Genomic DNA, 13165 nt, shown 5'->3' with positions numbered 1-13165 from the left:
TGGCCTCCACCTCTGCTAGCCTGTCAGGCAGTTTGCCTACCAGTGCTTCGGCCTCTACATCTCCCAGTGTGTCGACGAATGTCTTGACTTCCACCTCTGCTACTTTGTCAGTCAGTGGGTCGACCAGTGCCTCGACCTTTACATCACCCAGTGTCTCGGCAAGCTTCTCGGCCTCCGCCTCTGCTAGCCTGTCAGGCGGTTTGTCTAACAGTGCTTCGGCCTCCATATCGCCTAGGGTGTCACCAAGTGTCTTGGTCTCCACCATTGCTAGCCTGTCAGGCAGTTTGTCTACCAGTGCTTCGGCCTCTACATCGCCCAGTGTGTCGACGAGTGTCTCGACTTCCACCTCTGCTAGTTTGTCGACTAGTGCGTCGACCAGTACCTCGACCTTTACATCACCCAGTGTCTCGGCAAGCTTCTCGGCCTCTGCCTCTGCTACCCAGTCAGGCGGTTTGTCTACCAGTGCTTCGGCCTCCATATCGCCTAGTGTGTCACCAAGTGTCTTGGCCTCCACCTCTGCTAGCCTGTCAGGCAGTTTGTCTACTAGTGCTTCGGCCTCTACATCGCCCAGTGTGTCGACGCGTGTCTCCACTTCTACCTCTGCTGGTTTTTCAGTCAGTGAGTCGACCACTGCCTCGACCTTTACATCGCCCAGTGTCTCGGCAAGCTTCTCGGCCTCCGCCTTTGCTAGCCTGTCAAGCAGTTTGTGTACCAGTGCTTTTGCCTCGACATCGCTTAGTGTGTCACCAAGTGTCTTGGTCTCCACCATTGCTAGACTGGCAGGCAGTTTTTCTACCAGTGCTTCGGCCTCTACATCGCCCAGTGTGTCGACGAATGTCTTGACTTCCACCTCTGCTAGTTTGTCAGTCAGTGGGTCGACCAGTGCCTCGACCTTTACATCACCCAGTGTCTCGGCAAGCTTCTCGGCCTCTGCCTCTGCTACCCAGTCAGGAGGTTTGTCTACCAGTGCTTCGGTCTTCATATCGCCTAGTGTGTCACCGAGTGTCTTGGCCTCCACCTCTGCTAGCCTGTCAGGCAGTTTGTCTACCAGTGCTTCGGCCTCTACATCGCCCAGTGTGTCGACGAGTGTCTCGACTTCAACCTCTGCTAGTTTGTCGGTCAGTGCGTCGACCAGTACCTCGACATTTACATCGCCCAGTGTCTCGGCAAGCTTCTCGGTCTCTGCCTCTGCTACCCAGTCAGGCGGTTTGTCTACCAGTGCTTTTGCCTCCATATCGCCTAGTGGGTCACCAAGTGTCTTGGCCTCCACCTCTGCTAGCCTGTCAGGCAGTTTGTCTACTAGTGCTTCGGCCTCTACATCGCCCAGTGTGTCGACGCGTGTCTCCACTTCTACCTCTTCTGGTTTTTCAGTCAGTGAGTCGACCAGTGCCTCGACCTTTACATCGCCCAGTGTCTCGGCAAGCTTCTTGGCCTCCGCCTTTGCTAGCCTGTCAAGCAGTTTGTCTACCAGTGCTTTTGCCTCGACATCGCTTAGTGTGTCACCAAGTGTCTTGGCCTCGACCTCTGCTAGCCTGTCAGGCAGTTTGTCTACTAGTGCTTCGGCCTCTACATCGCCCAGTGTGTCGACGCGTGTCACCACTTCTACCTCTTCTGGTTTTTCAGTCAGTGAGTCGACCAGTGCCTCGACCTTTACATCGCCCAGTGTCTCGGCAAGCTTCTCGGCCTCCCCCTTTGCTAGCCTGTCAAGCAGTTTTTCTACCAGTGCTTTTGCCTCCACATCGCTTAGTGTGACATCAAGTGTCTTGGCCTCCACCTCTGCTAACCTGTCAGGCAGTTTGCCTACCAGTGCTTCGGCCTCTACATCTTCCAGTGTGTCGACGAATGTCTTGACTTCCACCTCTGCTACTTTGTCAGTCAGTGGGTCGACCAGTGCCTCGACCTTTACATCACCCAGTGTCTCGGCAAGCTTCTCGCCCTTCGCCTCTGCTAGCCTGTCAGGCGGTTTGTCTACCAGTGCTTCGGCCTCCATATCGCCTAGTGTGTCACCAAGTGTCTTGGTCTCCACCATTGCTATCCTGTCAGGCAGTTTGTCTTCCAGTGTTTCGGCCTCTACATCGCCCAGTGTGTCGACGAGTGTCTCGACTTCCACCTCTGCTAGTTTGTCGACTAGTGCGTCGACCAGTACCTCGACCTTTACATCACCCAGTGTCTCGGCAAGCTTCTCGGCCTCTGCCTCTGCTACCCAGTCAGGCGGTTTGTCTACCAGTGCTTCGGCCTCCATATCGCCTAGTGTGTCACCAAGTGTCTTGGCCTCCACCTCTGCTAGCCTGTCAGGCAGTTTGTCTACTAGTGCTTCGGCCTCTACATCGCCCAGTGTGTCGACGCGTGTCTCCACTTCTACCTCTGCTGGTTTTTCAGTCAGTGAGTCGACCAGTGCCTCGACCTTTACATCGCCCAGTGTCTCGGCAAGCTTCTCGGTCTCCGGCTTTGCTAGCCTGTCAAGCAGTTTGTCTACCAGTGCTTTTGCCTCCACATCGCTTAGTGTGTCACCAAGTGTCTTGGCCTCCACCTCTGCTAGCCTGTCAGGCAGTTTGCCTACCAGTTCTTCGGCCACTACATCGCCCAGTGTGTCGACGAATGTCTTGACTTCCACCTCTGCTAGTTTGTCAGTCAGTGGGTCGACCAGTGCCTCGACCTTTACATCACCCAGTATCTCGGCAAGCTTCTCGGCCTCCGCCGCTGCTAGCCTGTCAGGCGGTTTGTCTACCAGTGCTTCGGCCTCCATATCGCTTAGTGTGTCACCAAGTGTCTTGGTCTCCACCATTGCTAGCCTGTCAGACAGTTTGTCTACCAGTGCTTCGGCCTCTACATCGCCCAGTGTGTCGACGAGTGTCTCGACGTCTACCTCTGCTGGTTTTTCAGTGAGTGAGTCGACCAGTGCTTCGACCTTTACATCGCTTAGTGTCTCGCCAAGCTTCTCGGCCTTCGCCTCTGCTAGCCTGTCAGGCAGTTTGTCTACCAGTGCTTTGGCCTCCACATCTCTTAGTGTGTCACCAAGTGTCTTGACCTCGACCTCTGCTAGTCTGTCAGCTATTGGGTCGACCAGTGCCTCGTCCTCGAGGTCGCCCAATGTGTCGACAACTTTCTCGGCCTCCACCTTTCCTAGCGTGTTAGGCAGTGTGTTTACCATTGGCTTGGCCTCCACATCGCTCAGTGTTTCGGCAAGTATCTCTCCCCCCACCTCTGCTAGCCTGTCAGCCAGTGTTTTGACCAGTGCCTCCGCCTCCACATTGCCCAGTGTGTCGACGAGTGTCTCGGCCTTCACCTCTGCTAGCTTTTCAGCCAGTGGGTCGACTAGTGCCTCGGCCTCTTTATCGCCCAGTGTTTTGGCAAATGTCCCAGCTTCCTTCTTTGCTAGCTTGTCATTCAGTGTTTCGAGCAGTGCTTCGGCCTCTACATCGCCCAGTGTGTCGACGAGTGTCTCAACTTCCACCTCTGCTAGTTTTTTAGTCAGTGCGTCGACTAGTGCCTCGACCTCTACATCGCCCAGTGTCTCGGCAAGCTTCTCGGCCTCCGCCTCTGCTAGCCTGTCAAGCAGTTTGTCTACCAGTGCTTTTGCCTCCACATCGCCTAGTGTGTCACCAAGTGTCTTGGTCTCCACCTCTGCTAGCCTGTCAGGCAGTTTTCCTACCAGTGCTTCGGCCTCTACATCGCCCAGTGTGTCGACGAATGTCTTGACTTCCACCTCTGCTAGTTTGTCAGTCAGTGGGTCGACCAGTGCCTCGACCTTTACATCACCCAGTGTCTCGGCAAGCTTCTCGGCCTCTGCCTCTGCTAGCCTGTCAGGCGGTTTGTCTACCAGTGCTTCGGCCTCCACATCTCCTAGTGTGTCACCAAGTGTCTTGGCCTCCACCTCTGCTAGTCTGTCTGCTATTGGGTCGACCAGTGCCTCGTCCTCGAGGTCGCCCAGTGTGTCGACAACTTTCTCGGCCTCCACCTTTCCTAGCGTGTTAGGCAGTGTGTCGAGCATTGGCTTGGCCTCCACATCGCTCAGTGTTTCGGCAAGTATCTCTCCCCCCACCTCTGCTAACCTGTCAGCCAGTGTTTTGACTAGTGCCTCGGCCTCCACATTGCCCAGTGTGTCGACGAGTGTCTCGGCCTCCACCTCTGGTAGCTTGTCAGCCATTGTGTCGACCAGTGCCTTGGGCTCGTCATTGCCCAGTTTTTCGGCAATTGTCGCATCTTCCGCCTTTGCCAGCGTGTCATTCAGTGCTTCGGCCTCCACATCGCCCAGTGTGTCGGCAAGTGTCTCCACTTCCACTTCTGCCAGCCTGTTAGGCAGTGTGTCGACCAGTGCCTCGGTCGTCACATTTTCTAGTGTGTCGGCAGGTGTCTTGGCTTCCACCTCTGCTAGCGTGTCAGCTGTTGTGTCTATTAGTGCCTCGGTCTCCACATTGCCGAGTGTGTTAGCAAGTATCTCGGCCTCCACCTCCGCTAGCGTGTCAAGCCGTTTGTCGAACAGTCCCTTGGCCTCCACATCACTCAGTGTGTCGCCAACTGTGTCGGCCTCCATTTCTGCTAGCCTGTCAGCCAGTCTTTCGACCAGTGCCTCGGCATCCACATCGCCCAATGTTTCAGCGAGTGTCTCGGCACTTACCTCTGCTAGCTTTTCAGCCAGTCTGTCGACGAGTGGCTCGGCCTCTTCATCGCCCAGTTTGTCGTCGAGTGTCTCGGCCTCTACGACTGGTGGCCTGTCAGCCAATGTGTCGACCACTGCCTTGACCTTTACATCGCCCAGTGTGTCGGCAAGTGTCTCGGATTCCACTTTTTCTGGCCAGTCAGCGAGTGTTTCGACCAGTACCTCGGCCTCCACCTCTGCTAGCCTGTCAGCCAGTGTGTCGACCAGTGCCTCGGAGTCCACAATGCTCATTGTGTCGGCAGGTGTCTCAGCCACTACCTCTGCTAGCTTTTTAGCCAGTATGTCAATCAGTGCCTCGGCCTCCACATCGCTGAGTGTGTCGCCAGGTGTCTCGATTTCCACCTCTGCTAACCTGTCAGCCATTATTTCGACCAGTGCCTCGGCCTTTACATCGCCCAGTGTGTCGCCAAGTGTCGCGGACTCCATCTCTGCTAGCTTGTCAGCCAGTTTGTCGACCAGTGCCACGGCCTCCACTTTGCCCAGTGTGTCCGCTAGTGTCTTGGCCTCACCCTCTGCTAGATTGTCAGCCCGTTTTTCCTTTAGTCAGATCATTTCTATAACTGCTAGTTCAAGCATTTTACCTTCAACTCCCAGTAAGAGTTGGTATTTGTTTTTTTAAGTGTTGTGGTTTTGATGTGTTTGATTAGACACTATTGACTAGGTAATTGTCACCTATAATTTTGCCGAATTTGACCTGGTCGTAATTGCAGTCGGTCTGAAATGCAGTCGGCTGTTTTGCATCCTACCTGTTTCCTAGGATTCTTCTGTGTTGCGTTAATGGCCATCCATTTTCCCCTTGTGGAATAACTTGCGGTTTTGTTTATGTTTTTTTATTGGCTCATGACCTTTTATATGGTACATAATTTTTTTCCAAACTATTTTAAAAAGGGCACTGCTGGAATGTTTGTGGATGTCAGTAGCATCAGCTTTTTATCCACTATGATCTTAAACAACGATCGTCACTGAGGTAGTCAACGTTAACTCCTGGCTAAGAGCTAACAAGTGTAACCTAAATGTCGCTAAAGGGTACAAACCCAAGCTGGGGTTTCCATCAGTGCACATATCGTCTCTTGGACTAACAATTGACGAGTCCCTCTCCTGGTGCAAGCATATCATAAATATTTCAAAAAAGATTTTTTCAGGAATCGGCGCCTTGAAACGTGTGAGACCAAACAATCATTTACGCATTCTCAGCTGCAAAAATGAATAAGACTTTAGTTGATCCCCACTTTATGTACTGCTGCAGTGTATGGTATGGTCTGATCTACACTTTAAACGATAAACTTCAAAAATTACAAAACCGCGGACCTACGGTAATTGCCAAATCTAGATATGACGCTTGTATAGATCCCTTTCTTGCTTTGATGGGATAGGATTCAGATATCTGACCAAAACAAGGGGAGGCTATCGTGTTCAAAACGCTAAAGAAGCAAATGCCCCTCCTCCCCCCCACCCCCATGTACGATATGTTCTCTTCTCGTGACATTTTGTTTTACAATATCCTTCACTCTGGTAACATCTTGCACGTCTCCAAACCAAGCACTAACTTTCTTAAGCTCAGTTGTTTGTATTCAGGGGCTGCCCTTTGGGATGGACTGCCATCAGTCAGGACTACGTAAGCCATTATACGGCAAAAACGCAAACTAGTATTTTAGATTTTCATTACCTTCAAATACTGATTTTTAACCGTGTCTAAATAGAGTACTTCTATGTCTATGTGTATGCACCCGCAATTGGCGAGTTATATTTTAACAGAAAAGCCCTACTGTAGCAGATTAGAACGAAAAAGATAGTTGAAGTAATCTTAAAAGATAGCTCTACAACATGTTTACTTATTTATATTTACATATTTAATATTGTTGAGACGTTGTAGTTTTGCATGGTGAAAATGTTTATTAACCAGCCTAATGAAAAGTGCGGTTTAAGCCTTCATAGAAGGAAAGCTAAATTTCACACGAAGCACACTCGCTTAAAGTTAAAATTTCCTTTTTATTCTGCTTTTTCTTTCTCCTTTGAAGCAATTGCACCTGCGAGCAATCTTTTTCCGTTTGGGCCACCGGAGAATGATGCTGAGCTCATAGCGGAGCCATCTTGTAATGACGAAGTGATCTGCCAAAGTATCAGAGCGGGCCGTTTTGGATTTGAATTCTTCCAGAGGAGACGTTTCAAACTGAATGTAGGTATCGGTCTAATTGTTATTGCTGCCTAAAGGGCTGCAGGGTCTTGGAATTTGGGCCCCTCCTTCTTCTATATATCCTGCTTTAAGGTTTTTACTACGTTTCCTTCATTTGTTCAGATTGTTCTTCATATTTGTATCTAATTTTATACACAACTAAACAAGACACGTCTCTCTTAGTACCGGGAAAAAAAGCCAAACGGCATCTTCGTAGCTTTCGGTAAGCTAGGGGACTGTTAAGTGCTTTAATTGACTTGTTTCTTAAAACAGATAAAGAAACAGGCGGTCATAACTGGAGCAAAAAGCCCACTTGTCAAACTATTTACAAAGAGGATATCTTACATATCCGCGCGGAGATACGAAATTCCTTCTTGAGTCTTAAGCGAACGAGTGAAATATTCTCGATTACTCAAAGAGAATAATCGTATCTCCAAGCGGCCATGTATTGTTCTATTTTTTATACAAACACCAATGAGATACCAAACTATTTCGCTTTGATATCATTTGGCCGCGAAAGGTGCGGTTTATAATGTAACCATGACAACGGTGATCTTTACAAGGCTGAAGATCAGTATCAAGTTTTCGTGCAAAAGCTCACCTGGTATTTCATTAGTGGTTATGTAATAATTCACATTCTTTTACTTTAGATATTTAAACACAGTGATGTTAATACAATTCCTATCGACGCCCAAAAATTTCATAATAGCTTCTTCGAAAATCACATACTCTTAGACAAAACTAAACCTTATTCTATTCAAATCGACATCAATTTATATAACAATTAAATTCGACTAAAATATCACTCATGGGTATCACTTCTCCTGCTTTGCTAGATATGTTTCAATGGTAAAATCCAGTTTAACGAAAGATGGAGTGTGCGGTGGCCCCAGAAGTTCGGTATTTACAGATGGCTACGTTCAAATGCGTTCATTGCACCATTCTGGGCAAGGGTAGAACATAGAGCATTTAACACAGGAAATTCCAAGGTTTATTATCACGCTTACGAGCAAAGCAACCAGAACACGGATCAAACAAGTAACATACTCCGTCTGGCCTCACTTCATGTTCAAGATTACACTAACGATGAAAAATTTAGAAACTTTGAAGCCACTTGGGTTCTGGTCGTCACTTGGGTAAATGTCTGCCCTTACGACGAATGTACGGAACGTTGTAGTTTGGTAAGTCATGATTTTCACATTAATTACATTTTTCAGACCTTTTTCTTACGCACTGTCATTCTTTGGGACAAACGCTAGCTTTTGAGTCGGTGGTTTGACCGTTTTTCATGCCTATTTTAGATGCTCCAAACAGTAAGCTCTTTAATTCAGCAACTTTAGATTGATGATTAGTTTTCGAATACACCTTGACACGGTTTTCGTATGAGAATCTATTGTCGAATAATCTCCGTAAAACGGCTTTTCTGAAAAAAATATGAATTTTATAACTAAAGATTCACTCCTAACGGTTCTACAGATAAAAATTGAGGGTGTTATATGCAGCTGCATGCGCTAGAACAACTTTGTATTCTTTTTTGTCTGTAAACATTATTTTTTCTTCCTTTCGACTAAAATTTCCCGGGAAAAATTGCAGACAAATATATGGAAAGTCTAATACAAGCGTCTGGAGAAATTTAAGCACATTTACGACCCCAAAAATTTGTTAGTAAAATCCTTTGCTGTAGCTTTAGTTTGCAGTTTAGTTTTTTTTTCAGAACAGCTGTTTTACTCAAATTATTCGACATTACATTCTCCTCATACAAACACTGTAATTTCTCACGCGGTTGCCTACTCGTCAAGATGGCTTTCAAAACCGTGACAAGGTCTATAAAACTTCCCTCGCTGTACTACATTAATGTTCATTGATTGCTTTGTTAGTCCTGTACTAGCCCGCGAATAGGGCCGTCTCTCCTTGTTCTTTCGTCGCTGCGGATGTGTTCCGCGCACGCAGGACTAGCGTCTTCGCCATTTTTTATGCCAGGTGTTGGATCTATGTTATTAGCGGGAAAATGGTAACGTGAGAAACAAGACAAACTTAGCTCAATGGGAAGCGCTTGTTGATTGAGTGGGGATTAAGTGCACTATTTTGAAAGACATTTTTGCCACAATTTTTTTCGACCTTATGCCTTCGTTTGGTGAACATGGAGACTTCAGATTGCCATGTTTTTGGGTGGAATGATTGGCGAGATTAAAATAGCGACCACGTCTTAGAAGTTTTCTTTTTAATTTTCTAAATATCCTCAACATATTTCCAACATGATCGTGGAAACAGTGACAAGATCATTGTCCCGTTTCGCCCATAACTAGCAGGGGGAGTAGCGTTCATGCATTTGACGGCTTGTGTTAAAATTCATCGCCAGTTTCATTTCAGTTTCAAAATGGCATTTACTGAATAAATCGTCTTATAATTTGTGACTATATTACCTTCCAGTTTTGTTTTAAATAACGTATTCCGGGGGGGGGGGGGGGGAGGAGGATACTCAACAAAGATTTATACAGGAAGGCTCCGCCCTGAGGTCCAGCCCTTACCTTTCAATATTCTATTTTTGACAACAAAGGTGCCCCTTTCTAATACTATAATAACCCGCAACTAAGAACCTGTTTTTTAAGAACCTGTTAGACTAAAAGTCGTAAATTAGTCCCCCTCCATACCAGAACCTGTTTAGCCTAAATTTGAAACAGGTTTTTATTTTCTAAAATCTATATCAAAAAAAATTCTGTGCGCTTGGGAAAATAAGATAAGTCAACATTCAGGATCCTCTTTGGAGACATAAATGTCTTGATGATCGCTCCCACTACAATGTATTGGATGCAGATTTCATATAAGTAATAAGCTGAATATAAGACTAAATACTCTTAGCCTCAACGTGCTTTTTCTTCAGAAAATAAGAAGCTATTTAAGAACCTACATAGCCTAAATTTGTGCTAATTACCATTTATGTGAGAACCTGCTTATGCTAACTTGGGAAAATGCGGTTATTAGTCGTACTTGCTGTCGTTATTAGTCGTTTTTATTGTACTTGCCATTGACAAATGTTACGCCATTCACATACCTAGTTTAGAACTTTGCATCCCTTTTATCTGCTGTAAAATGCACTGAATAAGTAAATACGAATACATCACTAGACCAGGACGTTTTCTCGGGTTTTTCGCAATTATAAAACGCATCTGTTGGCCGATTTGAGCCTTTTTACAGACCGAAATGACAGACCAGTTCTATCAGTTCATATACTTCAATTGATGAAATCCCAGCCCTTTCATATGTAGCCGAAGACTGACAAAGGTACTCCTTTCGAGCGTAGCCTCCCCGTTTTAAAATAATCTTGCTTAGGCTTGCTTGTCGGCCTCCAGTCGTTTTCTGAGTGCAGAGTGACTGAATGAGTGTTTGAAAGTGTGATTTCCTATGAGTCCTTTTTAACTTGCTGGCACAGTTTAATTGAATCCAGTCAATTGAGTCTTACGAGATCATTGGTTCGAATCCCGTTGAAGTCCCGGAATTCTTTTCGGATTTATTTGCCATTACTTAAATTGCAATTACCACTGTGACAGTCATATCTTCGTTAAAAAAAATTGTATTTTCGCAGTTCACATCATCTTCATGTAAAATTTAACTTGCTACAAAGTTGTTTACAGTTTTTTAAATCTTCCCGGCTCTACATTGTTTATAGGGATGTCAAGATGTCGAAAATAGCTATGAACAGGTTAAAGATTTATCGCTGTACCACTGGCTAAAATAATGTCCTGGCTTTTATGTTTTGTAGAGGAACACTTTTCAAGCAGTCATCATAACAGACTGGGGTAATACGTTTCTGATGTACAACTACCCTTCAGGAGGAATCGAGTGGACAGTTAATGCTCCTGTGTAAGTCATACATATAAAGAATCAAAGGCCTAGGCCAAACGTCGAACGTTTCATGAGACGAACCAAACTTAGTGAAAAATTCGACGTCTGGCTCAGTTAAGTTCGTCTGAATGAGTTTGGATCGCCCAACACGTTATATCCGTCTGCTTCCTCTGGATAGAACGTCTGAAGATCATCTCCGGGACAAACGTTGATCTTCACATGCAACGAACTAGACTAGTAAAGTAAATGCTATTTAACCTCGTTCGGGAGAAAATTTATTAGAATTGCTTTTTGGTCTGATTCAGTTGATTGGTTCGAAGCGTTCTAAGTTCGAAGTGTGACCCGACAGACGATCGTCACTTAATTTAGTTCGACCCAAACTAAAATTTGGCTCGTCTCATGAAAGTTCGACGTTCTAAGCCGAACGTCGAACTTTCATGAGACGCCTTACACATTACTAGGTTATTGCTGTTAAGTGAGCTTGAAATGTTTAGAGGGAGCACTTCTTTGTTGTTGTTTTTGTGGCTTTTAGGCTGTTTTTAGTGTCTTTTTGGGACTTTTGTGCCTTTCTGCTGGGGGTTGCAAGGTTTTGTTTTAATATTAAAATACGTTTTAACTCAGTTTAAACGTTGGATCAATTCATATTCAATAGTCAAAGAAATGTAATAATATACACTTAATGTCAGATCCCGAGGGAAACAGTTTTGTTTTCCCGAGAGTCCTGATGTTGGAAAAATCAGGACTCGAGGGAAAGCAAAACTAACTGGTTTCCAGAGGGACCTGACATTAAGTGTTTTGTTAATTATTTCTAGACTTTCACTTCAACGTAGTTCAACAGCAACAAAATAATACGCTTAAGCGGAGCGAATCAAAACAGTCGACTCGGTACTTATAAGAACACACGGAATGATTTACAAAGTACTTTCCTTATATTATCTGCGTCTTTTTCCTCCACTAGCTGCTGTTTCTCTTCTAGGATAACTTTGAAAATCGTTGCTTTTTAGTTTGGGCTTCAAGTTTTTTGTTGTGTTCATTCACGAAAAAGAAGACTGGCAGCCAGTGGCAGGACCTGGCAGTGTTTTTCTCGCCTTCTGTCACGCCACTTTCCAACAAGCTTTGATCACGTGCTGTAATGTATCACGATTAGGATACATTTAAGCAATAGACCACACTTTCTATGGGTTTACCGGCGTAATAACCCACGCTCTTTTGGGAGAACATGAGAAAGGCTTGTAAATTATGAGCCGAAGGGGAGTGATTTACAAGCTTTTCGAGTGTTCTCCCAACATCCCAAGTCGGTTATCACGCTGGTAAAACCATAGAAAGTGTGGTCTATTGCGTTTATAAAATATCTTTAAGTTTTTTATGAGTTTACCGGTATAATAAAACATAGGTTTTTAACCAATCAGAACGCGCGAACTATCGTTGTTATTTTATAATTGGAAATTATCTTTCCTGCAGATCTGAATATGCTGAATGGACAGATGTGTATGGTATTCCAGTAGCCGGATGGAGCGCTGAAGGCATTCACAATCTCAACTTGGAAGGGTGAGGCGTGCTAGTTACCCTGTGGCCCGCGCCGCAGACGAAACTAAACTCTGTTTAAGTCTGTCTGTGAAACAGCGCCGAAATCCTTTTTCTGGCCACCCACCGGTGTACTGGGATTTGAGTACGCGCCATAATTAACCTGTTCAAAATTCCATCTTCGATTTGCCCATCAAGGTGAAGGAAATTCGAAACGCTCTTTAGGTAATTCGTTGATTCCGTTGGGGCCCAGAACAAGGATATCAGCGATGCTTCGCAGACGTTACTAACCGGGGACTTGAATTACGCCTGCGACACAGGCTAGTTACCCTGCAGTGAATTATTTTTCTGTAAAAGCTCAAGAGTGACAAAATGTAAGATAAAAATCAACTACAGTGTACTTGTATTTACCTGGAAGAAACTCTGTTAGAGTGGAATCCACGGAATGCTGTCTTTTCCTTCACGACTTGACAATAAGTCACGACAAGGAAATGAACGTATCTTTCAAAAGTTCTCTTAATTTGGCAAAACTTTCCTGTGGCAATCTGATTGTTTTTAAACAAAGATTTAATTTATCTTTAATTTATTGCAATACTTCTCATGCCCTATGCCCTTTTGTTCAAAATAAAGGTTCAGGTAAATGTATGTACTTTTTTATATACATGCATGTATACCTGCGCCATACCTTTTAAAAGCGGTAGAAAATACGGACTTCAACGATGTTAAAATGCTCCATCACTGGGTCTCTATTTGGCTCATTCTGTATGCAATTCTCTTCCCTTGAAATTGATGTACTATCCAGATTTTCTCCAAACTTGGCACAAGTGAAACCCATATACATGTGTATAGGACACTGCAATAAAGAGATGGGGTCACCATGCTTGTTTTCGCCCTCCGTGCTCGTAATTACCATACTAATGGTATGATGATTCCATGATCCCATACTAATGGTATGGGGTTTAAGG

General features: G+C 45.4%; 1 protein-coding gene across 1 annotated transcript in view; it reads left to right on the top strand.

Annotated features, from left to right (window-relative positions):
* Positions 1 to 5177: 5177 nt before the first annotated feature.
* LOC140928897 (mucin-like protein) overlaps positions 5178 to 13165 on the top strand; it is a 32463-nt gene continuing 24475 nt past the window's right edge. Inside the window, exons 1-5 of the mRNA XM_073378700.1 lie at positions 5178 to 5253; positions 6679 to 6836; positions 7670 to 8014; positions 10594 to 10694; positions 12138 to 12224. Of these exons, the coding sequence (XP_073234801.1) occupies positions 10645 to 10694; positions 12138 to 12224 (137 nt within the window). The 5' untranslated portion in view covers positions 5178 to 5253; positions 6679 to 6836; positions 7670 to 8014; positions 10594 to 10644. The remainder of the gene's footprint in view (positions 5254 to 6678; positions 6837 to 7669; positions 8015 to 10593; positions 10695 to 12137; positions 12225 to 13165) is intronic.

Source organism: Porites lutea, chromosome 2, assembly GCF_958299795.1.
Source record: "Porites lutea chromosome 2, jaPorLute2.1, whole genome shotgun sequence".
In the NCBI taxonomy this organism is placed as follows: Eukaryota; Metazoa; Cnidaria; class Anthozoa; order Scleractinia; family Poritidae; genus Porites; species Porites lutea.
This window is presented reverse-complemented; position numbering and strand designations above follow the sequence as displayed.